Source organism: Aotus nancymaae, unplaced genomic scaffold, assembly GCF_030222135.1.
Source record: "Aotus nancymaae isolate 86718 unplaced genomic scaffold, 86718_ANA_hifiasm-v0.15.2.pri h1tg000002l, whole genome shotgun sequence".
In the NCBI taxonomy this organism is placed as follows: Eukaryota; Metazoa; Chordata; class Mammalia; order Primates; family Aotidae; genus Aotus; species Aotus nancymaae.
In genome coordinates, this window is record NW_026988413.1 from 43,863,010 (window position 1) to 43,889,299 (window position 26,290).

General features: G+C 40.2%; 2 protein-coding genes and 1 long non-coding RNA gene across 7 annotated transcripts in view; 1 reads left to right on the forward strand and 2 right to left on the reverse strand.

Moving 5' to 3' along the window:
- The window catches only part of IFRD1 (interferon related developmental regulator 1), a 53,801-nt gene that overhangs the window by 13,291 nt on the left and 14,220 nt on the right, over positions 1-26,290 (reverse strand). For 2 of the 5 annotated variants that reach the window (XM_012457013.3, XM_064374380.1), the window contains 7 exons: positions 7,934-8,038; positions 7,711-7,795; positions 6,767-6,891; positions 4,484-4,641; positions 1,025-1,075; positions 762-940; positions 563-671 (listed from right to left, as the gene is read on the reverse strand). In XM_012457013.3, coding sequence (XP_012312436.1) covers positions 563-671; positions 762-940; positions 1,025-1,075; positions 4,484-4,641; positions 6,767-6,891; positions 7,711-7,795; positions 7,934-7,982 — 756 coding nt within the window. In that variant the 5' untranslated portion in view covers positions 7,983-8,038. Of the gene's footprint in view, positions 1-562; positions 672-761; positions 941-1,024; positions 1,076-4,483; positions 4,642-6,766; positions 6,892-7,710; positions 7,796-7,933; positions 8,039-11,155; positions 11,241-11,983; positions 12,259-26,290 lie in introns of those variants that run through there. The other 3 variants (XM_012457010.3, XM_012457012.3, XM_012457011.3) reach the window with 3 other exon arrangements.
- On the reverse strand, positions 12,121-12,414 carry LOC135274019 (uncharacterized). The gene has a single exon (XM_064374389.1). The coding sequence runs from the start codon at positions 12,277-12,279 to the stop codon at positions 12,121-12,123; it is 159 nt and encodes a 52-aa protein (XP_064230459.1). The 5' UTR covers positions 12,280-12,414.
- LOC135274020 (uncharacterized) overlaps positions 12,752-26,290 on the forward strand; it is a 57,546-nt gene continuing 44,007 nt past the window's right edge. Inside the window, exon 1 of the long non-coding RNA XR_010341826.1 lies at positions 12,752-19,528. This is a non-coding gene — a long non-coding RNA (uncharacterized LOC135274020). The remainder of the gene's footprint in view (positions 19,529-26,290) is intronic.

Here is a 26,290-nt window from a genome sequence, read left to right on the forward strand (position 1 = left end):
GTCAAACTATCAGAACTCAAATCCCTTGGAGAGCCAAGCCATGGCAACTAACATCCATGAGTGGACATGTGAATGGGTTACTGCAAAGCACATGTCCCAGTTTATTTCCATCTTTGGCTTAGAGAAGCTAAACAACGACTGAACCCTCCTCATCCCAAACCTATGCTGACTTAATATTTTATTCATTTGTTTGATACTAATTACGAAGCATCAGGGGCCTACATTAGCTTGATGTGTTGGGTATCTGAGAAATCTAAGCAGTTCCATACAGATTATACTAGACAAAACTCTCTCCATGAGTAGTCAAGCATCCCTAAACTTCAGTTCTATAGATAGCAAAAATTAAGTATAATGAACCACAGTCAAACATGGCTCTACCAACTCCTACTGGTTTCCGCTCTCTGGAGTATTATACTACCACTGCCAAGAAGTAGGGAAATCAGTCACTGGGTTCTCAAGCTGGCCATGCTCCAAAGTTATTGTTCAATTCTTAATTCCAAGGTAATGATGGAATAATGGGCCTTGTGACACAAGCTGTTTCCTCTGCCAGTCAGATACTTACACTCTCTATTCCTCTGGCCAATTCAAACAGAAGTGCCAAAGATTCACCAGCAGCTATTCTCATGTTTACATCATCACAAGAGAGGAGGCTTGGAAGCTTATGGAAATGCCTAAAAAATAGTTAGTCATTACTATGTGAATACAACCAATTATGTCCACTAAATGGTGCTTTTATAAAATATGAAACTAAAAACACATACGTCTCAAGCTTTTTCTTCACTTCATTGATTGGGCATATGGTCAGCAGTAGTGTCCATGCAAGAAGCGAGCTGATATGAAGCACTGTATTAGGGGTGCTGCAAATAACAGTAGTGTCTTTCTCTTTGAGATAGGACTTAGTGAAGATATTTTCCAGACATTCCAGAGTTGAGTACAGTTCCTAATGCATAAGAATATGAAGTAAGGTAGCCATCTTAAATTAGAAATAACTGCAGATAACCAGAATCAAAGGATTTTTACTTACAGTAATGTCATCTGTGGCAATAAAACTGCAAACACCAAAGCAAGTTGCACACTAAAAAAACCACAACAAAATATATACACATTAATGATTTTATTTATTATTCTACATCTTCCTGCTTTTATAACTCAACTTGAAAATTTTCTCAGCAATGTGATATATTAGGTCCCAAGCATTGTATATAAAAGAGGTGAGAGAAAGAATATTGAACTAAGATCAAAGGAAGTGGGTTTCAGCTCAAGCTCTGCTACCAAATTCACAGTATGACTTTAACAGTGATTCTGTTCATCCTCAGTCTTCTTTTATTGATCCGTAAAATCAAAAAGCATGTAAATGAATTACATAATTTCTAGAACAATTGCATCTCCATAATCTATGATTTAAACTACTGAATTACTTTTATGAGTCTATGTCAAGTAAAGGATTCTGAAAGGGTGAACTACCCCTCATTTCCTTTCTGTGTGCTTTACAAGTGCTTAACAGATCATTTCGAACTTCAATTGTAACTCAAAGATAGAAAGATTAGACATGTGAGATAAAGAAGACTACCCTATTAACCTTTAAAACATTTTTAAATTCCATTGGTTTTTAAGCTGTTAAAACTATATTCTTTTGTTCTTATGAAGACTCTACTATTAAAACTTCTAAAAGAAATCAACTTCTGGCCAGGCACAGTGGCTCACTCCTATAATCCCAGCACTTTGGGAGGCTAAGGCGGGTGGATCACAAGGTCAGGAGTTCAAGACCAGCCTGGCCAACGTGGTGAAACCCCATCTCTACTAAAAATACAAAAATTAGCCAGGTGTTGTGGCAGGCGCCTATAATCCCAGCTACTCAGGAGGCTGAGGCAGAAGAATCACTTGAAACCAGAAGGTGGAGGTTGCAGTGAGCTGAGGTCACACCACTGCAATCCAGCCTGCGTGAAAGACCAAAACACCATCTCAAAAATAAAAAAAAATAATAATAATAAAAAGAAATCAGCTTCTAAGAAATAAGTATACAAGAAAAGAAATTTCATAAAATTTAAATAACTGTCTGTTCAAACTTCCCACCTAAGGAAGGATCTCATTAATTCAGATTTCACTTATTCTGGAGTATGCTGAAAAGAAGCTGGGAATCCTATAATTGCCTTTTGTTTGGGGAGGGGAAGGGCTAAACAAAAGTGAGTACACTATATGATTACAAAAGTAAAGCTTATTGAATAAAACACACTCAGAACACAACACTTACACAAACCATGTACCTGCAACATAAACAGAAGCCTTCGATTCTCAGAACATTTGTTTTAACAAATTAATCCATATAAAAATAGAATTTGTAATCTGAGATTTTATTATCCGCCATTTCCCCTTTGTCCACATTTTGTCACTCAAATTCCCTCAGGTAATTATTCCAAGAATTATTACAGCTTTAAGTCTTTAAAGTCACCACTGACATCAGGCCCAGGTTTCAGCCAGTTCTGTTCCAGTAATATGAGGATTATCTACGATATTAATCTGCTTGGTGTCACTATTTTATTTTCATTATATCATCCTGGTAAAAATTGGACACTGTTAAAATTTAAAAGTAGCCTAAGCATTAAAGGAAATTTTCAATCCATAATCCCTCTGCTAAGTAAGCACCAGAAGCAAGGCTGTATCGCTCCTTTTGATGACTCTAAGTAAAACAGCCAATTAAAAACTAGAACTGGCTGGGTGCGGTGGCTCACACCTATAATCTCAACACTTTGAGAGACCAAGGCAGGAGGATCACTTGAGCCCAGGAGTTCAAAGCCAGCCTGGGCAATAAAGCAAGACCCATCTCTACAAAAAATTTAAAATGAGCCAGACATGGTGGCACATGTCTCTAGTCCCAGCTACTCAGGAGGCTGAGGCAGGAAGATAACCTGGGCCCAGGACGTCGAGGCTACAGGGAGCCATGATTGTGCTACTGCATTCCAGCCTGGGTAACAGAGAGAGACCCTGTCTCAAAAAAAAAACCTAGGACTGCCTAAATTTTATACAGATTCCATCTGCTAAATTGGGAGGCTGAAGAGGTTTTTTAAAAATTCACAGCAACTCAGAAGTATGAAAAAGAAAATGCCTTTAAATGACCAACAAACTCATATACAACCAAAATTAAGTGACTGCTCCAAATATCTACCCAGCAATGTTTTCTGTCATTCTAGTACTTCAAAATTACACCCATAGTTCTGTATGATTTAAAAGTTGCACAAATTCACCCAAAAAGATGAAAAGAAAAAGCAGCAAAAACTAATCAAATATTTTAGGATTACTAACTACTGGAGGGCACAGAGATTACTACGAAGTCATCAAACTCCAATTTCTTGGCCTCCAAGGCAAACAGCTAGACTATTCTCTGCCTCCATATGGCTGGTAAACCAAGGAACTGGATGCAAAAACGAAGTGCTCTGGCTGAGTCTGCCACCTAGCTACCATGCTGCCATATGGAGAGGACATAGAGGTGGGCAGAGCTGCAATGGAGGCCTGGGGTTCCAGCCAACTTGCATTGGGTGGTGATGATAAAAACAAGAAATAAATTTTTACCAAGCTACTTAGACAAAGATTAATGTTACCTACCTGAAGAATACTAAAAGGAACCTGATTTGAATAATCGATATTAAAAAGTATTAAAATGTTTTAAGTTTAAAACTGATTCACTTGTTTAAAAAAACAGCTTAAGATCACGTTATTTTTCCAAATCCACTAAGACCACCTCAGATGTTTCTCTGACACAGTAAAACATGTCCATACGATTATTTCTAACACTTATTAGCACACCAAAACCAAAAAAATAAAAACCCCAAAAATCCAAAATCTAAAGCCAAGTGTTAAGAGAGGTAAAATCAAACTATTAGAGAATGGAAGCTTTCTCAAACCCCAAAATTAGAAGATTATTTCTCAAGTCAGAATTTCAGTTTCCTATGTCTACCCAAATCCACATAGAATTATCCTTTTTTTTTTTTGAGACAGAGTCTTACTCCATCACTATGTGCCAGGCTGGAGTGCAGTGGCACAACCTCGGCTCACTGCAACCTCCGCCTCCCAGGTTCAAGCAATTCTCCTGCCTCAGCCTCTGGAGTAGCTGGGACTACAGGCGCACACCACCACACCCAGGTAAGTTTTTTGTATTTTTAGTAGAGACGGGGTTTCACCATGTTGGCCAGGATGGTTTCGATCTCTTGACCTCGTGATTTGCCCACCTCAGTCTCCCAAAGTGCTGGGATTATAGGCGTGAGCCACCGCGCCTGGCCAGAATTATCTTTTTTAAGATACAGTATCTGGCTCTGTTGCCCAGGCTAGAGTTCAGGGGCATGATCATAGCTCACTGCTGTCTCAAACTCCTGGACATGGGGATCCTCTCTTGACTCAACGTCCTGAGTAGCTGGTATGGTACTATAGGTGCACCATGTCTGGGTGTCATGACTGGACAGATCTGTAAATGTAAATATCTTATACTTACAGTTTGCCTAACCTGGATACTAGCTGCCCCATCGCAAATGATTTTCTTTAGGACTGGTCCAAGAGTTTTCAAAATCTCTTCACTTTCAATTCCAGGGCCCAGTTGAATAGAGAGAACAGATGCTAATGCTGCAGCTGCACGCTGCTCATCACTCTTACCTATAAAAGCAGCCAAAATGCGATCATGATAGTCTATCTTACTAAGACAGTAATTTCCCAAATTTGATCAATAACAAAATAGCATTTACCATTTTTGAAACCCTATGCTCCAGGCTTTGACATAAGTTACAAACTTAGGGTAACAAGCTCAAACTATAGAAACAGACAGACAGACCTCACTCAAATCCTAGATCCCATTTATTAGCCAAATGACCACTGATTACTCTTATCCTCTAAACAGAGATCCTCATCTGTAATATGAACATTAGTATCTATCTTATGGGAGCATTTTAACAGTTCAACTAAATGTATTTCAAGCAAATTTCTGTCTTCAACCTCCTTAATGTACTGATGTAAACAGTGCTCAAATTGCCTTTGAATTACTCTCCTAAGCATTTCAGATGTACACAGTCCATCAGGTAAACCTTCGGGGTTTCCCCACCAAAATTTTTTTTAAATAAATAAGGGATTAAAAATAAACAACTCTTTAAAACCATAAACAACATATTTATTAGACTACATTTGAATTTATTATAAACTTTTTTTTTTCAGACAGGGTCTTACTGTCATCCAAGCTGGAATGCAGTGGTGCAAAAAATACATTTATATAAAGGTAAATATAAATTAACTCTTAAGAACTGTATAGGCCGGGCGCAGTGGCTCACACCTATAATCCCAGCACTTTGGGAGGCCGAGGTGGGTGGATCACAAGGTCAAGAGATTGAGACCATCCTGGTTCAAGGTGAAACCCTGTCTCTACTAAAAATACAAAAATTAGCTGGGCATGGTGGCGCGCGCCTGTAGTCCCAGCTACTCAGGAGACTGAGGCAGAATTGCTTGAACCCAGGAGGCAGAGGTTGCGGTGAGCCGAGATCAAGCCATGGCACTCCAGCCTGGGTAACAAGAGCGAAACTCCATCTCAAAAAAAAAAAAAAAAACTGTATATACCCCAGGTACAGAGCAAACACTAAACTTAAACTATTACCTGACAAATTAAAAATTTATAAAAAATGCAGACTAAAATGTAATTTTTAAAGGTCATCTAGTCCAACAACCATTATAGCATATAGTTTGAATCTGAAACACCTTTAACAGAGCCATTGTGTTATCTTTAAAAAGCTGACTCTGCTATCACCTATACCAATAACAACATATTTAAGCTTACACCCACCTCAGTTTTCCTAGGCCTCACTTTATTCTACACAATGGAAGAGGTGAATTTTATCAAAGGTTTCACTTAAAACAAAATGTTTACTCTCAGGTAAAATGAGAAAAATAAGGACATAAAGCTTAGTTCATTCAATTTTTTAGAAGTGCATTTCTACATTTTTGGTGCTAGAATATTTTGCTAATAAAATAATGATAGTGGAAGATACTTATTTTCATAATGTTCTTACTTAGCCAAAGAAGTTGGCAGACACCAAATCTTACTTTGTTTTGTTCTAATAGAAACCAAGTATTGCTTTGCTGCCCAGGTGGTCTCCAACTCCGGACTTTCAGCAATCCTCCCACCTCAGTCTCCCAAAATGCTAGGATTACAGATGTGAGCCACGATGCCTGGTCACAAATCTCTTTAAATTTGGTGGTTCCTAAAACTGCTAAGTCTGGTAACATTGAATTTTAAGATCTAATGACATTATCTTTAAGATCTCTCTTTGGTTTTAAAAAATTCTATCACTGTAACAATTTGAATTCCAGAATTTCTATTATGAAGTTCTAGAATTCAAATATTTCAAGGGATATCCTGAAAATGATGTAATTTACAGGTACAATCAATGTTTTAAATAAGTGCAAGGGAAAAATGAGCTAAATGTCTGACATACACTTACAAGCTTATCTGACACACACTTTCAAGCTTTTCTGGTATAACAAAAGAATGACAATCACCTCTTCTGATACAAAAAAGAATGATGACAACCCCAATCCTTCTTAGTTTCAAGCTATTTTTTTTACATAAAACAAAAACAAGTCTCATTCTGAACTATAACAAGATGGTACACTCCTTGACTATTAGAAAGTTTTAAGAGTGGGCCAGTGTTCCAGTGCCATTACTGAATGTTACTGAAAAACAGGTAACACACTCCTTATTAGTTCTGTGTCTGTGACTTAAAAATAAAGCCATTACCTTTTTTCAGGCAGCGTTCAATACTGTCAGTTAAAGTCATTCTTCTTTCCAGAATAAATTCATACAGCATTTTTGAAGCCAGCGCATTTTTAATACCTTCAAGAGCTGCTTGCCTTGTCTTTGCACTATTTAAAACCCAATGTAGGAGAAAGATCCAGTTGGAGTATATAATAAATAACTTTTTAAAATCTAACTTATTTCCTTCTAAATTTTATGTGTAGACTTTTTAAATCTCATTGTCATCAAGCTCTAAGCATCTGTCAATAATATAATTTAACATCCATCTATGACTCACCTTAATACACAAAACACTTAGGCTGCTTTATATCATGGCATTTTTCTTAGTTTGATAGCCACAACTTTAAATGCCTTCATAGTATTTTATTGTTTCAATCAACGAGTATAGCTTCAATGCAATGTTTTCCTATATTACATATTTAAGTAAATTTACACTTTTTAAAAAAACTACAAAAGTCTAGAATTGTATCTCCAGGGCTTTTTAATTCTATTAAGGTCAGATCAGGAGCTATAGTGAAGAAAAACAGTAAGCTCTGACATTTTTTCATATCATAACATTAGCAGACTTAAAGCAAGTTTTCGTTATCATTTTTGGTTGAAGATTAACCTTTAATTCAACAAATTCATTTCTATTATAATCAAATATAGTTACGTATATGTTATTATGCTGGAACAATGACTAATCTGACTCAATCTAAATTCTAATGGCATGTTACTACCCACATTAAAGTCCAACGGAACAAGAAACATTACCCAAAGAAAACAAATTAAGCTTTAAGAAAAATATATTGTTATTATCTAAGAGCTGCACAAATTATATATATGTAAGGTAGCTGATCAGAATCACGCAGAATACTCACTTCTCTTAGCTTTTGACTAAGATCAAGCACAGATTCACACAGAATGGAGTTTCCAGTAATGCCTACCTCTTATCCAGGGTTAGGTCAATTAATCCCTTCAACTTATATTCTAGGTCTTCTTGAGTTCCTTCCTCATCAAGGACTTCTGGTCCTAAGAAATAATATAAACCAACCACTGTAATTTAAAAGAAAAAAAGCAGACAGGGAATAATAGTACATCTCAGCTACAAGAATTCTTCCATCCAAAACATTTTATCTAAAGTTGCAAATTTAAATTTAAAACTCATACCATCTTCAGCAAAACTGGAAGGATCGCTATAACCACTGCAATGGCTCATTGTTTCAATTGATGCATCTTCATCACTAAAAGGTTGAACATTTCGATGCTGGCCACCTAGTAGGTAAAAGACGAAAGAAGTAAATTATTTAATTGCCATATATTTAAATACTAAACTTTGGAATTTTTAAGTTTACTTAAGAGAAATCCAGTAATAAAACCAGACTTATTTTAGAAAAAGAGATAACTGTATCACAAATGAACATACTTAAATATTCCTAAACCAAGTCAGTTCACCTAATATGTATTTCAAAGCGCCAATGACACATCAACTATATGCATCAGTCTCCTAACAAGAGGCACTCATGTCTTATGACACAAAAACTGATATGAAGATGGGCACGGTGGCTCCCGCCTGTAATCCTAGCACTTTGGGGGGCCAAGGTGGGTGGATCATTTGAGGTCAGGAGTTTGAGACCCACCTGGCCAACGTGGTGAAACCCCATCTCTACTAAGAATACAAAAATTAGCCTAGTGTAGTGGTGCATGCCTGTAGTCCCAGCTACTCCGGTGGCTGAGGCAGAAGAATCGCTTGACCCCAAGAGGCAGAGGTTGCAGTGAGACAAGATCATGCCATTGTACTCTCTGACTGGGTAACAAGAGTGAAACTCCGTCTTGAAAGAAAAGTACCAATGCTGTTACTAAAAAAACAAAATTTTTTTTTAAACTAGAATCTTTCTTTCAACTTCATTAACTTCAGGAATAAAAATACACAGTCACTTAGGGATTATGTATTAATAAAAGGACTGCCCAGTCATGAACTACATTCAGCACTAAGTTAAATTAAGTCCCAAATTCTGCCCCAAAAGTGACCCTGAGTCACCTGATTAACCTCTGAACCTAATTCCCTTTCGAAATCAAAGTTTGTATGTTCAAAAGCCACCACCTTAAGGGTTTTGTTTTTTCAATCCTCTAAATTTAAGCCTGTGACTGTTGGGCTGGTTTTTTCTTGTTTTATGGAGTTCTCTCTCTTTCTTTTTTAATCAAAACAGAGAATTTAGCAGATTTTTAAATTAACAGAAAAAGCAAGTGGCCTTCAGATTTGCTTGCGTGGTGCCAAAATAGTAAAGCATAAAGATTAAGTAATGAAGCCAAATCTCAAAATTTCTTAGAGTGCTTAGGACAAGAATAAACAAAGAACTATGACATCATACTCTATTTCTGGATCTGTCTGCATCGTTTTTGTGACTGAAGTCAGGGCAATAGATGAGTGTCATCTGATTTATTTTACATTTATCCACAAGTCAGTTCACAGTTTTTCTTTTTCACAGCCTCTTTCTAAGAGTATTCCTCCTATGCAGCTCTTACTGTGTTCCCCTAACTCATCAGTATTAATGATTTCTAAGATTCAAGGGAAAGAAAAAAATACATACATACATATACATACATATCTCAAGAAAAAGAACCCTGTTATAAATGCCTGATATCTAGGTCAAACTCACTCACCTTGTGATTCTAAGTACCATTAAAGAGATGGTACTCTAGGCAGATAAAGTACTTATTTAACTCTATTAACAAGGTTTTGTACTTTCTGGAAAATATTCTCTTTGAATTAAGTGCTATGACATATCTGTATAAAAGAAGTCAATTTTATTAGCTTCCTAGAACTCTCCACTAACTAACATAAAAAATAAAGACTTTAAATGGAAAACTCATTAATAAAGACAATTTGGTTATATAGTGAAGACCTCATTTGAATTCCACTTCTTCTTGATGTCACTTAAAAATACCAATTAGGTAAGTGGCTTGTAAGTAAGCAAAAGTTTGTGCAATTTTCCATCTCTTCTACTTGACTATTATTTATTCATTATTTATTAAATATTCACATAGGACCAAGTTAAAGTTAAAAAGTCAATCTCATCCCCATAAGCCCCCAGTTCCACTTCTGAAAGGCAACCACAGTTAACAAGTTCTAGCACACACTTCCAAAGATATTCAAAGCATGTATAGTGTTTTAAATTAATCAAAGAATTATTTTCCATTTGTTTACATATGCCAAAATTCAGTGGTGAAATGGATCTTTGCAGTGAAAAGGTAGCAGCTATAAAGACGATGAAAGGTCACAAATGAGCTTTGAGGAAAAATGTAAAAGGCAATCCCCACACAGCCACCAGAGGCCTGTATATACAGGTATTGGAAGCACAAAGAGGGAAGGAGGCTTGCCCAGAAACTTTAGACCCAGAATAAAGGTTTGCACATGATTGAGGCCATCACTAACATCGTTACTACTTTCAAAATGACTTTTGCTTGCTGCTTCATTTCCATTTCATCAACAAAAGGGTAAAACAACAAAATAAATATCTTCTAGACAAAATTCAAATGTTTGATTCAGATGAGGAAAAGCTAAAACCCAGTGGGGTAAGTATCCTCAGGCCACGCACGGTCCCAGCACTGTGGGAGGCCGTGGCAGGAGGACCCCTGGGGGCCAGGGGCTCCTGACCAGCTTGGCCAACATAGACCTTGTCTCTACAAAAAAATTAAAAATTAGCCAGGAGTGGTGTCACATGCCTGGAGTCCTAGCTACAAGAGGCTGACGAGGGAGAACTGCTTGAGCCCAGGAATTAAGAGGTTGCAGTGAGCTATGATCACACGACACTACATTCTATCCTGGGCAACAAAGCCAGACCCCCTCTTTTCCCTTAAAAGTATCCTCAATTCACATAGAGCAACCAGAGGCCAGAATAAACTAATTACATATTCTGCATCTTGATAAAGAATGAATTTCATGAACATGAAGAGCATTCAAAATAAAGAGGCACCTAAAAAAATGGAAAAAATGCTGTTAATAAGAATTCCTCCCTACGGTTAATTATTAAATGTTTAATACATGATCACGAGTTTTTGAGCTTTTTAAATGCCAGTTTCCAATAAACTTTAAAAAGATAACCTGCATATTTACTTTTCTTATGAACAAAGGCATATCATTCTGAGTGGCAACCGTGGCAGAGTGACAACTGTGTCCAAAAATACCTAATGGCTAACAGTTCCAGTGTGATGACGTCAGAAAATACTCCAAGATTTAACTCCTGTTTAAATTTCTAAATTAAATGATATTACCCAGTTTAATACCCCATTTGAGTTTAGTGGGGTCTCTCCTAGAAGGGCCTTCCGATTGGAATCCTTTTTCTTAAAGATATGATAAGTAGAAAACCATAAATTCAGTTAAGCACCTACCCATCCCATCCAAGAAAAGCTTCAACTTCGTAGCGAGGGCACAATAACCTCAACTTTTAGCCAATTGCAACCTGAGCTCTTCACCACCCTGCCTATCTGGGGCTCACTGCAGAGAACATATAGAATGCAGCACAAAGAGAACTAGTTTCTTTCCCCCAGGAACAAGGGGTCGCCTCGGCTGGTCGCAGAGGGGCTGGAGGCTCGGGGCTTCTGCAGGTGCCAGTTAGGGTCAGGAGCACACCCTAGTGGCCCCCGGCCTCCGACGCCTCGGCCTGGTCAGGTAGACACGCGGGACGGAAAGCCTCCCCAGCGCCTCTGCGTCACCCCGGGCCCACCGCGCAAGGTCCAGGCCGCGTGACGCAAGAGCCCGTCCAAACCCGCCAGACGTTTGGCATCCCCGGGAACTCCATGTTAGAGCCGGGGGGTCAAAGGCGGCCAGTGACAGCACGGACTCAACTCCCAGCTCTGCCCCACTCGTGGCTGGGGAAAGATCGGGCAAGGTCGCCGCAGAGAAAGGAATTCTGAGGATAGTTCCTTTCTCGCCCAGCTCCCGGTCAGCCCCTGTCCCGACACACTCTCAGGCGCACGGACCCATTCCTCCCCGCCCCCAAGGCCGGCGCCCAAGAGTCCGCTTCGCACGCCACATCTAAATCGCGCGATGCACGGCGCCCAAGGCACGCTGGGAATTGTAGTTCAATAGCCAAACCACGCACCCTGGAAACGCAAACGTGTACAGCAGAGAGAGAACTACAACTCCCACTGTGCCCAAGCATGGGACTCGCCAGTCTGGCCGGTAACCGGGATGCCGGCGGCGGGGATACCCCTTACCTGCTGTCGCTGCCGTCGCAGCAGCTGCCCCTGAGCCGCCGCCGCCAGCACTGCCACCGCGGTGGGGAGTGTTCCGCTTCTTGTTCTTCGGCATCGTGGGACGCCCGGTGCCGCCTAGAGTCGGAGCTTAGCGAGGATCAGCCGATGGAGCTGCACTTTTTACTCGTGCGTCTGTGCGGCAGGCGGCTGAGAGGCGAGTCTTCGGCTAACAACAGAGGCGAGAAGCGGCGGGGGTAAGAGTGGGCGGTGGCGGCAGCAGAAATCCCCGTGAAGAGCTGTGATCGGAAACGATACATGTTTCTCTCTAGCGCGGGAGCTAAGGCGGGGCGGTTGAGGCCGCGACGCCTTAAGTAGTAAGACCGCCGCCTGTCGTCACCATGTGTGGGCGGGACTTGAGCGCCCCTCAGCCAATCGCTGCACACCTCTCCACTGGACTCCTCCTTCGGGCGGGGCGCGGTTCCTGCCTACAAATCCCATGCGGCAAGTCTTCCCTCCGTGCCCGGGGAGTCGGTCCTCGTGGCCTCACTGAATTCTGGGAAACGTAGTAAGGCTGGAGCCAAGGCCTCCTCCCAGCCAACGGGCTTTTCTGCCCACTTACTTTTTCCAGTGACCCCACCCCTGCCTCGGCGCGGCCCCCGCCTTGGAACTGGATGAGGTACGCACCGGCGACGCGCAATGGGGCGAGTACGCCCAATGACGAGAGCCGGCTTCCAGTTGGCACCTACGCAATCACCTTTGCTCCTCTTTCTCCAGAGGTTCGTGTTCTCCTTAATCTTTCTTCTACCTCCCTGCGGGCCCCTGCCGGGCACAGCCTTACCTCTCCTGGGGAGCATTTCCTTGGTTTTAGTTGTTGAACTAGTTAAGCGATCATCAGTACTGTACCTGTAATTGGACCGTGATTCAGGGTTAGGTGTCCCCCAGCCCCCCAAAAAAGGGATGCTTTCGTCTTCTTAGTTGTGGAGTTCTAGACTAGGAATATATGGTGATTCAGTGTCCTGGGTTTCTATACAAAAATGTATCCCTTAACAATACTACCTGCCAGTTGGGAGGTCAGTTGAGGGTAAGAGTTTCTGAGAACTTAACAGCTGGTAAAACAAACATGAGTTATAAGTATCAATAATCACAGTGTTCCTTTTTTTTTCTCAAGGCACTCCTAGATCTCTGTCTTCCTTGCTAGGACATTTGTCAAGTATTTGGAGCCTGTTATTAGGTTCATATACTATGCTTATTACAGATCAAAGTCCCTGACTCACCTCAATGTAGGTGAGTCATCTGCCACCCCACCTCTCAGCTGAGCTCTATTCTTTTATTTTCAATTGCCTGTATATTTCCACCAGAATATTCCACCTGTACCTCAACCCAACATCTCTGAAACAAATAACTATGTTTCCTTCTTCCTGTCTTCCTTTTGTGTTTTCACTGTACTATTTGTTATCATGCCATATGTTAAATTCCAAAACTCAAATTCATACATAGTCTGTTTTTCTCTTTGATGCACCCCCACCCCCTGCAAAGCAATTAGTTTTAAAATAACACTCTTAAATTCCTGTCCTATTCTGTGATCACACGTGACATCAGTTCATGCCTGGGCATTTTAAGCGATCTCCCATCTTTTCATCCATGTTTCATGCACAGTAATGCTGCCAGATTTATTTGTGTGTCCCCTATTTTACTAATCCACCTGCTTTAATAGTTGCTTCAAAAGATTCCATGGCTCCCATGACTAATATATTAAATGCCAACCCTCTTAGCCTGGCCCCTGACTCCCTTTCCAGCCTCATCTTTCACTGCTTCCTCATACAGTCCTTGTTCTTCAGCCAAACAGGACTGCTTTTCATTTCCAGCACACAGCTCTGTTCTCCTACCTCCATTTCCTCATTCATATTCTTTCCTGTTCTTGTAATGCCTTTCCTCCCATTTCACCTTAAGAAATTTTATCCACCTTTCAAGATCTTGCTCATGCTAGATCGTGAAGCCTTCATGAAGGTGATCAGGAAGGCTTCATCTTCCTGAAGCCTCCAGCCAGAATTATTTCTTCCTCCTCACAACTCTTTGTCACTCATCCTAATAATGCCCTAATGGCACTTACTACCTCCCACGTGGTCTATTCAAAGATGCTATTTAATGGACAACATTTCAGGGTTGCTTTTACTTTGTTTAATCCTGAAGCAGCAAGTAAACTGCACAGAGCACAGAAACCAGATACAGAGGCAGGTTGTTGGGGAGGAAGCAGCTCCCACTGACTCCTTGTATCTGGTAGAGGCATACTGTTAACTCAGTGACAGGGCCCACATGGAATGAGATGTCTCATAGAAATGTAGACTCAATAACTTTTATAACCCAAGGCTCTTCATCATCCAGAAACAACTTATACTATATATAAGGCAATAGTTTTGCTATTCTGCTAGCCACATCACCAGGGCCTAACGTCCAGGTTCCAGGCCTGGAAATGTGTGCTTTGCACTTGGGGCATGGGCTTTTTTTCCATATCGCTTCCCTTCCCTTAATTTTTCTTTGGCAGCCTGGCCGTGGCCCACCACATCATATACATACTTGTTTTACATTTATTTATGGACACATTTGTCATCTCATGAAATTACCAGCTTCCCAAGAACAAAAATATTGTTTTCTTTTTCATTTGTTTTTTTCTTTCTTTCTTTTCTAATTTACAGACCCAGGAACTTGAAAAAATCTTGCTTTCATCGTTTCTGTATCCCTTATGGCACAAAAAGAAGTGTTACATTTGAAACTGAAATTATAGTCAGCATATACAAATATATGTATATGAACATTTAAGAAATAATTGTTGGCTGGGCACAGTGGTTTACACCTGTAATCCCAGTACTGTATGAGACAGAGGTGGGCGGATCACGTCAGGAGATTGAGCCCATCCTGGCCAACATGGTGAAACCCCGTTTCTACCTAAAAATACAAAAATTTGCTGGGTTTGGTGGCACATGCCTGTAATCCTAGCTACTTGGGAGGCTGAGACAGGAGAATCACTTGAACCAGAGAGTTAGAGGTTGCAGTGAGCCGAGATCGCACCATTGCACTCCAGCCTGGCAACAGAGCGAGACTCCATCTCAAAAATAATAATAATTGTTGACTAGATTTTTCTGGATCAAGGAAAGGGAGAAACTATGTATCACTACATACATACATTATGCATACAAACATATATTCTGGATCAAGGAAAGGGAGAACCTATCATTACATATGTGAAGTATAACCTTCAGTATAATGAATTCTGAAAGATAGTGTACCTGTGATAAAAATTACCTTACTATAGTTTTATGCCTACAGTTTAGCTCCAGATCAATACAAGTATCACAGAGATTTAGCCCAACTCCTAATGGGACAGTGGTCTTCAGCTCCACGTACTGTTTTGCATCATGTTTAAAGAAATTAGAAGACTCCAAACATTGAGTCACTAGATGATTACAAATACCAGGAAGGAAGGGGAAGTACAAAGGGGACCAGGAAAAGGGGCTTTCTCCAGACTTTGCCTTTTTATTCAGGAAAGACCATTCTCCCCAGCATGTTTAAAGAAATTAGAAGACTCCAAACATTGAGTCACTAAATTATTACAAATACCAGGAAGGAAGGGAATGCACAAAGGGGAACCAGAAAAAGGGGCTTTCTTCAGACTTTGCCTTTTTCTTCAGGAGAGACCACCTTCCCTAGAAACTTCCACCTACCTGTTGACCAGAACTGTGTCACAGGATGATCCCTAGCTGCAAGGAAGACAAGTATTTTTGGTTGGGCTCATTGGCAAACAAAATTGAGATTCTGCTGTTAAGAATGAAGGGGAAACCATTGATATAAGGTAGGCAAATAGCAATGTCTGTCTCATATACTAGAAGGCAAAATTCTCTCATGCTCTAATAAATTAGATATCACATATTTGTTACCAATATGACATTATGTGCTGCCTCAACATTTAGGTCATAGTAAGATATATTCTCCTCTTATAAAACAACTTAATTTAACATTCCGTCAAACAGAAATCACCATCAGGGTAACTATACTCAAATGTTGCAAAAATAAATTTTACATTAATTAGAATTTAGGGGCACACCTGAGAAGAGTTCTAAGTTCTCATGGAGTCTGTGTGTTGATGACTTTGATTCGAGAACAAGTAGTAGAGAGAAGACTCAGTATTCAGACCTTCCTTGAAGGCATAAACATGAAAGGTTTTCTTTGAATGACTTTAGTCATGGCCTTCTTAGGAGTCTCTGCAAAGCCCTGAGCAGAAATAATGCCTCCCAGATCTTCCATGCAGGGCTTATCAGAATCTGTATTTTGCCTATATCTCCCAAATGACTTCTCTCATCACCTAACACAGTCCTTTTCCTAATGCCATATCAAACTCTTAGCCAGTCTCTCAGCTCACCACTCTGAAGCTTGTGGGCCTCACCTAGGTTTGGCACCTGCCTCTCTCCCTGTTGCATCTCCTGCCCTTCTTTTCACCCACTGCACTTCAGCCACACTGGTCTTTGCCAGTTCAAAAACACAGAGTTTATTCTCTGCTTAAGACTTTTGTAACAGCTCCTCCCTCTGCCTGATATGATCATCCCAATCTTCCCACAGTCGCCATTCAGACTGAGCTTAAATGACGCCTCCCTGAAGAGGCCTTCCCACTCTCCCACTCTTCCACTCTCCATTCTAAGGTCACATCCTCACTCCACCTACCACCAGCACCTCCACCCTGCTTAGATTCTCCCAAAGTACATCTCACTACTTAATATTTTTCTAGCCCAATTATTTTCATCTCTCCTACTAGAATGTTAGAATTACAAGAAAAGAGATCTTGTCTGTTTTATTCACTGTTGTATCTTCAGTACTGGAACAGTACGTGGTACTTAAATATTCCTTTAGTGTATACTGAATGTTTACACTACTCCTGAGAAGAATAAGCATAAGAGAAAGAAGATGAAGCTGGCAGTCCTGAAATACTGTAAGGTGGGTGAGAATGGCAAAATAAGTCACCTTCGTCTAGAGTGCTCTTCAGATGAATGTGGTGCTGGAGCGTTTATGGCCAGCCACTTTGACAGACATTATTGTGACAAATGTCTCACGTACTGCTTCAGCAAACCAGAAAACAATTAATTATGTATGAATTAATAAAAGACATGAACTAACACAACATATTTACTGAATGGATAAATGTATTAATAATTAAATGTCACTCCTCTGCCTAGAACATCCTTTCCTATGATCTCCCCGTCATCCTTTAAGTCACTGATCCTGGGTCACTGATCCTGGGCCCTGCAACTTGTCTGATTTAAATGTCTTTTTTGTTCCTGTAGTGCCTTCTTTAGACTGGCATTAATTATATGTATTGTAGTTCTTTTTTTTTTTTTAACTTTTTAAAAATTGTATTGTAGTTCTTGATTACTTGTCTGTTTTCCCCGCAGGCACAAGCTACATGTGGGCAAAGTTCAGTTTTGTCACTTCTGAAACACACATGTAACACCTTTGTGCAAATTAGAAACAGAACACCAAACCTGATGAGTGTTGGTGAGCCAGAATCCAGTCATCAATCTCCCTTCAGCAGGAAACAACCTATACCTCTGTACATAGTTGGCCCAGATAGATAATAACTGTGTATGTTTAATTGAATGAGGGAGTGAATTTCCTCTGTATCTTAGCAGTTTTCCTAAAAGCAAAGGAACTAATGTGGGAAAAAGTATGAGGCTAACATTTATTGAAAGTCTACACTGCCACTGTCCTAGACTGTTTTCACAACTCTCATGTAATTCTTATAGCAATCCTACGCGGTAAAGATTAGTTTTACCATTTTGTGGATGAAGAAATGAGCTCAGAGAGGTTTTGCAACTTCCCCAAGGTCGTACCGTTGGTAAACAGTGAGTCTGTGATGAAAACCTATGCCTATCTGATTCCAAGTTTGCCCCTAGATGGCCTTGGCCACATGGGAACCTGACTGCTTGTTCCCAGGAGTCATGGGTTTTCTTGTTTGCTTTTTTTATAATAACAACATTTATTTTAGATTCAGGGTGTACATGTGCAGGTTTGTTACATGGTTATGTTGCATGATGCTGAGGTTTGGGATATGAATGATCCTGTCACCCAGGTAGTGAGCATAGTATCCAATAGTTTTTCTTTTCTTTTTTTTTTTTTTGAGATGGAGTTTCACTCTTATTGCCCAGGCTGGAGTGCAATGGCATGATCTCGGCTCACTGCAACCTCCGCCTCCCAGGTTCAAGCATTTCTCCTGCCTCAGCCTCCCGAGTAGCTGGGATTACAGGCATATGCCACCACACCCGGCTAATTTATTATTTTTAGTAGAGATGGAGTTTCTCCATATTGGTCAGGCTTGTCTTAAACTCCCGACCTCAGGTGATCCACCCACCTCAGCCTCCCAAAGTGCTGGGATTACAGGCATGAGCCACACAGTGCCTGGCCCCCAGTAGTTTTTCAACTCTTTCCCCTCTCCTTCCCCCCTGCCTCTAGTAGTCTCCCCAGTGTCATTGTTGCCATTTTTTTGTCCGGAGTCATGAGTTTTGTTTGTAGTCCTTCGAGCAAAGACCCAATGAAGCTAAATCTTGCCTTATTTCCCTTTTTTTTAAGAGTCTCTTGATCCCTAGTATTGGTACACAGGCGACATTCAATTGTTGACTCCCTGATGATTGTTTGCCAGTGTAAGTTTTTTCTGATATATCTAAAGCTTTAGCAGAATTTTATTATTAAACAGTAATGTTATTCCTTCAAATAATTTTTTACATGGATTATCACTTGTTATGTTTTAGATTGCATTGTTTTCTTAATATGTTTGCAATTTTTGTTTTATTACCAAGAATGGTGATAATACAGCATGCTAAATTTGAGATCCCTGTTTGTTAAGAAATGATACAGTAGGCAAATTTAGTTAGAACTCTTTAAAGCCTTAAGATATATTTTGTTTGCTTTTTTTCTTTTTGTTGTGTAGAAGATACTTCTTTGTAGTTATCAGTTTTAAAATTACATGCAGTTTCTCTAATGAAATTTCTGACAAAAGACACTAAGAGTAATGTTCAATTGTCTTCTAAAAAGGGAATATTGCTCATCTTATAACTTTGCAGTATTATCAATAATAAAATATGAGAGTGTGTTAGCAGGATACTGTGAGCCAGAAGTACCATAATACACACAGCCAAACTAGGAGAGTTATGACACATTGTGTTGGAAGAACTTTTTATGGCAACAGCATAAATTATTTTTCTGTTGAACATAGAGAATATTATTGGACTTTTCCATTTGGATATCCTTTGACTCTTCATACCAAACATAACCAAAATCAACTTGTTCTTTACCAACCTCTCTACATCTCTACATTCTACAACCAGTTTTTGTTGTTGTTGTTTTGTTTTTTAGAATTACAAGAAAAGAGATCCTGTCTGTTTTATTCACTGTTGTATCTTCAGTACTGGAACAGTACATGGCACTTAATTATTCCATTAGTATTTACTTAATGTTTACACCACTCCTGAGAAAAATAAGCTTAAGAGAAAGAAGGTGAAGCTGGCTGTCCTGAAATACTGTAAGGTGAGTAAGAATGGCAAAATAAATCACCTTCATCTAGAGTGCTCTTCAGATGGAGGTGATGCTAGAGCCTTTATGGCCAGCCACTTTGACAGACATTATTGTGACAAATGTCTCACTTATTGCTTCAGCAAACCAGAAGACAATGAATTGTGTATGAGTGAATAAAAGACATAAACTAACAAAATATATTTACTGAATGGATAAATGTATTAATAATTAAATATCACTCCTCTGCCTAGAATATCCTTTCCTACAATCTCCCCATCATCCCTTAAACATACTATTTTCACCTGACCTCCTGAGCGACCCAGGTAACTATCCTTTAGCCAACCCCCTCAATACCGCACCATCTGGGGGGATTTTTTTTGAGACAGAGTTTTGCTCTTGTCACCCAGGCTAGAGTGCAATGGCCTGATCTTGGTTCACTGCAGTCTCCACCGCCCGGGTTCAAGGAATTCTCCTGCCTCAGCCTCCCAAGGGATTACAGGCATGCACCATCACACCCGGCTAATTTTTATATTTTTAGTAAAGAAGGGGTTTCACCATGTTGACCAGGCTAGTTAACTCCCAACCTCAAGTGATCCACCCACCTCGACCTACCAAAGTGCTGGGATTACAGGCATGAGCCACCTCGCCCGGCCTTTTTTGTTTGTAGTTGGTTGGGTTTTTTTTTTTTGAGACAGATCTCCCTCTGTCATCCAGGCTGGAGTACAGTGGTGCCATCACAGCTCCCTGCAGCTTTGACCTCCTGGGCTCAAGCAATCCTCCCGTCTCAGCCTCCTGAGTAGCTGTGATACAGACACATGCCACCACACCCACTTAATTAATTTATTTATTTTTTTAGAGATGGGGTCTTGCTGTGTTACCTAGCCTAATCTCAAACTCCTGAGCTTACACAATCCTCCCACCTCAGCCTCCTCCCAAAGTGCTGCGATTACAGGTGTGAACCACCACACCCAGTCTTCAGCCAGTTCTTGTTCCCAGCTTTCTCTGTGTGGTAGTACTAATCTTATGGCCAACAACCACAGAATCTTAAATACTTGAAAAATTCTTAAGGGGTGATCTACCTCAGACTCCTGTCTCATCTAGGAAACTATTGACAACATAATTAAGATCCAAGGCTCTAACTCAGTATTCCAGGGTTCAAATCCTGGCCATACTAGTTGCAATGGATTCTTGAGCAAGTAACTTCACTTTCCATGCCTTGGTTTTAATGTGGCTAATGATAGGAACTATTTCATGTGGCTGGAATGAGGAATACATGACAATACATGTAAAGTATTAGCCCAGTACTTAGCCCAGTACTCAGCACATAGTAAACAATTAATGTTAGCCATTAATATTAGTAAGCAGATATTAATCATTTTTTCTTAGCTCTGCCAGTGCTAGGACTCACACAACTCTTCAGGGTAGCTCATTCCAACAGTGGATAGTTGTCATTTTTTGAAAAGTCTTAATTCCTTCAACAAACATTCCTCAGATGCCCACTATATACCAAGCATGTTCTAGAGCATGAGAACAAAGAGATAACTGAAAACAGAGTATTTGTCCTCATAAAGTCCCTAGTCTAGCAAGAGAACTCAGCACCAGTTGGCCTGTGGCTGTCTGTCCCTCTCAGCCCATCTGGAGATGACTCTTGCTTCTCTCCTGACTGATCAGCTTTCACTACCCACCCCCAGGGACGTGACCAAGGAGGTACCCCCTCTCTACCACTAAGCAATGAGTTCATAGGCTCCGTAGAGTCCAGTCATCTCTTCTGGAGCAAGTTCACAGCTTGCCGCAGTGAACCTCCATTTCCTTATCGCAAAAATGGGAGTCAATAATCCCTGCCCTATTGATGTCACTGGACTGTCATAAACATAACGTAATCATGTAAAAGTCTTTGTAACCTGCCAAGTACTCTATAATGATGGGATACTCCTTATATTAAACCAAAGAAAGAAATGACTCTCCTAAAGATGGAATTTTACACATCAGTAAGCAAGGGAAGATCTTTTGGCTGGGAGTTCATAAAGTGATTAAGAGGAGAAATTTACTAAGCCCCAGATCATACTTATGAGGACAAGACTAGACTGAGTCAACCAGGCCTCCAGCATTGCTCCTAAAAATCTTATTGGAGTTATGCTGGAGGGTCACCAAGTTTTAGATCCAGACAGACAGAACTAGTCAAAATGCCTTATCAACCACTTACTAATTTGGCAAGTATGTGTAAGTTACTTAATCTAAGCTATATAAATGAGGAATATATGAAACAATACATGTAAAGCACTTAGCCCAGTACTCAGCACATATAGTGAACAATTAATGTTAGCCATTGATATTAGTAAGCAGATATTTATATATATATTTTTTAAACTCTGCCACTGCTAGGAATCAACACAAGTCTTCAGGGCCGCTCGTTCCAACACTAGATAGTTATCATTTTTGGAAAAGTCTCAGTTCCTTCAACAAACATTCCTCAGGTGTCCACTATATACCAAGCATGTTCTATAGCATGAGAACCAAGAGATGCCTGAAAATGGAGTATTTGGCCTCATAAAGTTCCTAGTCTAGCAAGAGAGCTCAGCATCATTTGTAAATCAGATTCTCTCTCTTTGGAATTCAGAATTAGAACTGAGAGACACTTGAAGAGTCTGGATTGTCTTCTGAGCAGAGAATAAAAAGTAGCTATCATCTGCCCACCACAGATATGAAAAAATAAGAAAGACAGTTTGTGGAGAGAGAGAATGAAACAGGACTGTAGACAGAAGTAGAGACAAGACATGGATCTTCCCATCTCGTCATGGGAAGTAAGCAGAACTGCCAGAGAACTTCCAAGTAAAAACTTCCAAGTAAGCAGAACTGCCAGAGACTCAACTGAATTCCTGCCTTAGGCTTCCAGGGGATGCCCTGAACATTTTTTATTTTTTTTTTGGAGATGGTGTCTTGCCTCTTGCCCAGACTGGAGGGTACTGATGAGATGACAGCTCACTGTGGTCAGGTGACCCTCCCACCTCAGCCTCCAAAGCTGCTGGGACTACAGGTGTGCACCACCATGCCCAGCCAATTTTTGTTTTTGTTGTTGTTGAGACAGGGTCTCACTCTATCGCCCAGACTAGAGTGCAGTGGTGAGATATCAGCTTACTGCAACCTCTGCTTCCCGGCTTCAAGCAGTTCTCCTGCCTCAGCCTCCCAAGTAGCTGGGATTACAGGCATGCACCACCATGCCCAGCTAATTTTTGTATTTTCAGTAGAGACAAGGTTTCACCACATTGACCAGGATTGTCTCAGTCTCTTGACCTTGTGATCCGCCCACCTCAGCCTCCCAAAGTGCTAGGATTACAGGCATGAGCCACTGTGCTCAGCTTAATTTTTATATTTTTTGTAGAGATGGGGTTTTGCCATGTTTCCAAGGATGGTCTGGAACTCCGGGACTCACTCTGTCTGCCCACCTTGGCCTCCCAAAGTATTAGGATTACAGGGGTGAGCCAATGCACCCAGTGTGAACTTTTAAAATAAACACTTTCTTACGCTTAAGTTAGTTCCAGTCAGTTTCTATTTCTTGCAAGCTGGAGTAGTTTACAGTTTCTCCTAATAATCCTCTGTTTTCTTGATTAGTATCTCTTGGAGTTCCAGAAAACTGTCCAGGCATTTGCCAGTAGGACTTTAAAAGCCTATCTTTTATGCTCAGATGAAAGGCAGCAGGAAGTAGGAACAGATTCTCCAACACTTTGGAGGCATGTTAGCACCTTTCTAAATTACGGAGAATGAGTGAACTGCCAGATTTCATTCATCATCACTGATACATATTGTGAACCAATCCAGCCAAAAGAATTCTGAACAGACACTTAAAAACCTATGCCAAACTGAATTGACCGTACCAGCCTATCACATTGAAAAATCTGTTTTAAATAGTCTTACAATTTAATTATGTTAATTGTTTTATTAAAATCAAGAGAGAAAAGTAGCTATTTATCAAACTGCTGAGACTGCTAAAAGATTTATCAGCCTTATATAAATAAGACACATTTAGTAAATATTTTCAATCATTCAAGAAAGGCTTTTGTGGCCCAGTGCCATGGCTCATGCCTGTAATCCCAGCATTTTGGGAGGCTAAGGCGGACAGATCACTTGAGGTCAGGAGTTCGAGACTAGCCTAACCAACATGGTGAAACTCCATCTCTACTAAAAATACAAAATTAGCTGGGCGTGGTTGTGAACGCCTGTAGTCCCAACTACTCTGGAGGCTGAGGCAGGAGAATCGCTTGTACCCAGGAGGCAGAGGTTGCAGTGAGCCAAGACTGTGCCACTGCACTCCAGTCTGGGCGACAGAGCAAGACTTCATCTCAAAAAAAAAAAGAAAGGCTTTTGAAATTAATTTATTGCAGACATCATTGATTTCCTGCCCCAGATCCATCTTACTCTCTTCCTTATTCTCAGAACCTCAATTTTGTTCAGATATCCAACCTCCTTTGAGGGGCCATGTGCTTCAGGGGAAGGCTGGACCTACCCCAGCTCCCGGGGTTGGGTCATAATTGATTCCTCTTATAAATGATTGGTTTATTTTTGGGCACAGAACACAGTTCTAGCCATTGAGGTATAAGAATTGAGGGCTTGAGGGACAGATTTATCCTTCCCAAGAGAAATACAAATGAACAGATGGTCTTGTATTTCTCTGGATGTTGTCGTTTATGACCATAAAGGCAAACAAAGCTAATACCAAGAACAGCAAAAGAGAAGGGTTAAAGAACGTAGATGAGGTTTTGAGTTACTTAATTAACCAGGCACCACCTACCATCCCCTACCCCTAGACCATTTATGTGATTATAATAAATGCTTTTAATATTTCAATCAATTTGAACTGGAGATTTCTGTGGCTTAGGGCTGAAAGCGTCTCAACTGATACTGTTATATCTAACAATCTCTTCAAGATGATGATCCCATTTGGCACTTTCTAACAGTCTTATATGCATTCAGAAATGAGTTAAGTAAAAAATAATTCCCCAACTATTCCCCTACTACCCTTAAAAGTCCCATATGTTCCAAGAAAGAAAATGTCTTTGAAATCCTCTTTCTTGTCACCTGCTGTTTTGTACATACAATGTACCAGCATAAGGCCACTGCCCACTTCATTCCGCCTCTACAGAATTCTGTCCAAGAACACCCGTTAAAACTGTACTTGGAGAATTTCCTTCCTTCTATGCCCACTATTATTGTGTATGACTGCTTTTTGGGCTTTTTTCATTCTTGTTCTTTTTCCATCTTTGGCTTCCTAATTAAGAGTTTTATTACCCTTAAGCGTCCTTAATAGGGCTGTTTGTTACTGTTGTTGTTGTTATTAATTGGCACCAGAACTTTTTTTAACCAAAACATCTTTCAACAGGAGAAACCAATTTTTCTGTCAATGATATCCCAGGTGGCTAACTTTCATTATGCTCAGGTCGATGATTCATGAATGGTAGTTTTCCTTCTAAACTAGTGTTGCCATGATGGGTAAGTAATGGTTCCTTTGCTAGATTCCAGAGACTGAGGGAATAAAACAGACTCCACCCACATGATAATAGGGTTAATTTGACTCTACATGTATAGATTGAAGGTTATTTATTTGTTGACTTGATTTCCACAGCCTAGTCTTTTTTGGCGAAGGAGGTATCTTCTAGTCCAAAGTTATTTCTATTCGTGCATCCATTCAAACAAATTTACCTTTGTCTCCTAGTTCTGTTTCTTATGATAAATTTTTAGAAACTCTGGGCTGATCAAGGAATTCTCAAAATAGGAAATGAACCAACAACATTTATACTTATAGCTTTTTATGTGCTTAAGCCAACGTTCAGGAATATTCTTTCTCTTGTTCTCTCAAACTCTACCTCTTTACCTCAATCTACCTCTCTCCTCGCCCCATGTATTTTTCTCCTCAAAGGTATGCTCAGTGCTTCAGTGACATTTTCACAGGCCTATAAGCTAGAAAACCTGCCTACATGTTTGCTTTTAAATGAAGCTGTACACTTTGCCAGCTTCACTATTTTCTTTTTTGTGCTATTATTTCATTTTTACCCAAAAATTTGGCCCCATTTTTAATGAAATCAGCAGTTATGATCTGACACTTAGAGAGACACAAGCAATTAAGTAATGTATTAGTTTGAAAGTCTTCAAAGTTGACATTCAATAAAATCCCTATCTTTGATATTTATCCCAAACTCCAGAACCTCATATCCAATCACTGTCTTCTTCATTTACTATCCCACAGACTTGTCAAATTTAACAATGAAAAATGTAGCCACTCTACCCCTAGCCCACTCTTACCTGTTTCTTCTCTGGCATTATGCATCATGGTTAATGGCTCTGCTATCCATCTCAATATCCAAACCAGAAACCTAACCTCATTCAGCGTGCTAAACCATTTCACATCCAAAATATATCTAGACCCTGTTGTCTCCCCTCCTTCCTACTGATACTACCAAGTGTTACTTAGCCTCTTAGTTCACTGTCCCACCTCTAGTTTTGCCAAGCTCTAAGCTATCAGAATGATCTTCCTTATCCCACCCCAGTCCCATTACCATCTCCATGAAGACTTTCCAGCCCCACTTTCATCCCTGCAGAATGGATTGCCTTATCTAGTGTAGCCCCTAGTGTTCTGGAGAGATTTCCATTATGGGGAAGTAGCATACCCCTTAGTGGTTAAAACGTACATTTTCTGAAGTAAGACCATTAGGAATTGAACCCTGGTTTTACCACTTACCAGCTACAAGTTACCAAATCTCTGTTCTTCGGTTTCCTCTTCTA

Excerpts from the sequence above, each read along its gene's own strand:
- LOC135274019 (XM_064374389.1), bottom strand. The coding sequence starts at position 12,279 with ATGTATCGTTTCCGATCACAGCTCTTCACGGGGATTTCTGCTGCCGCC.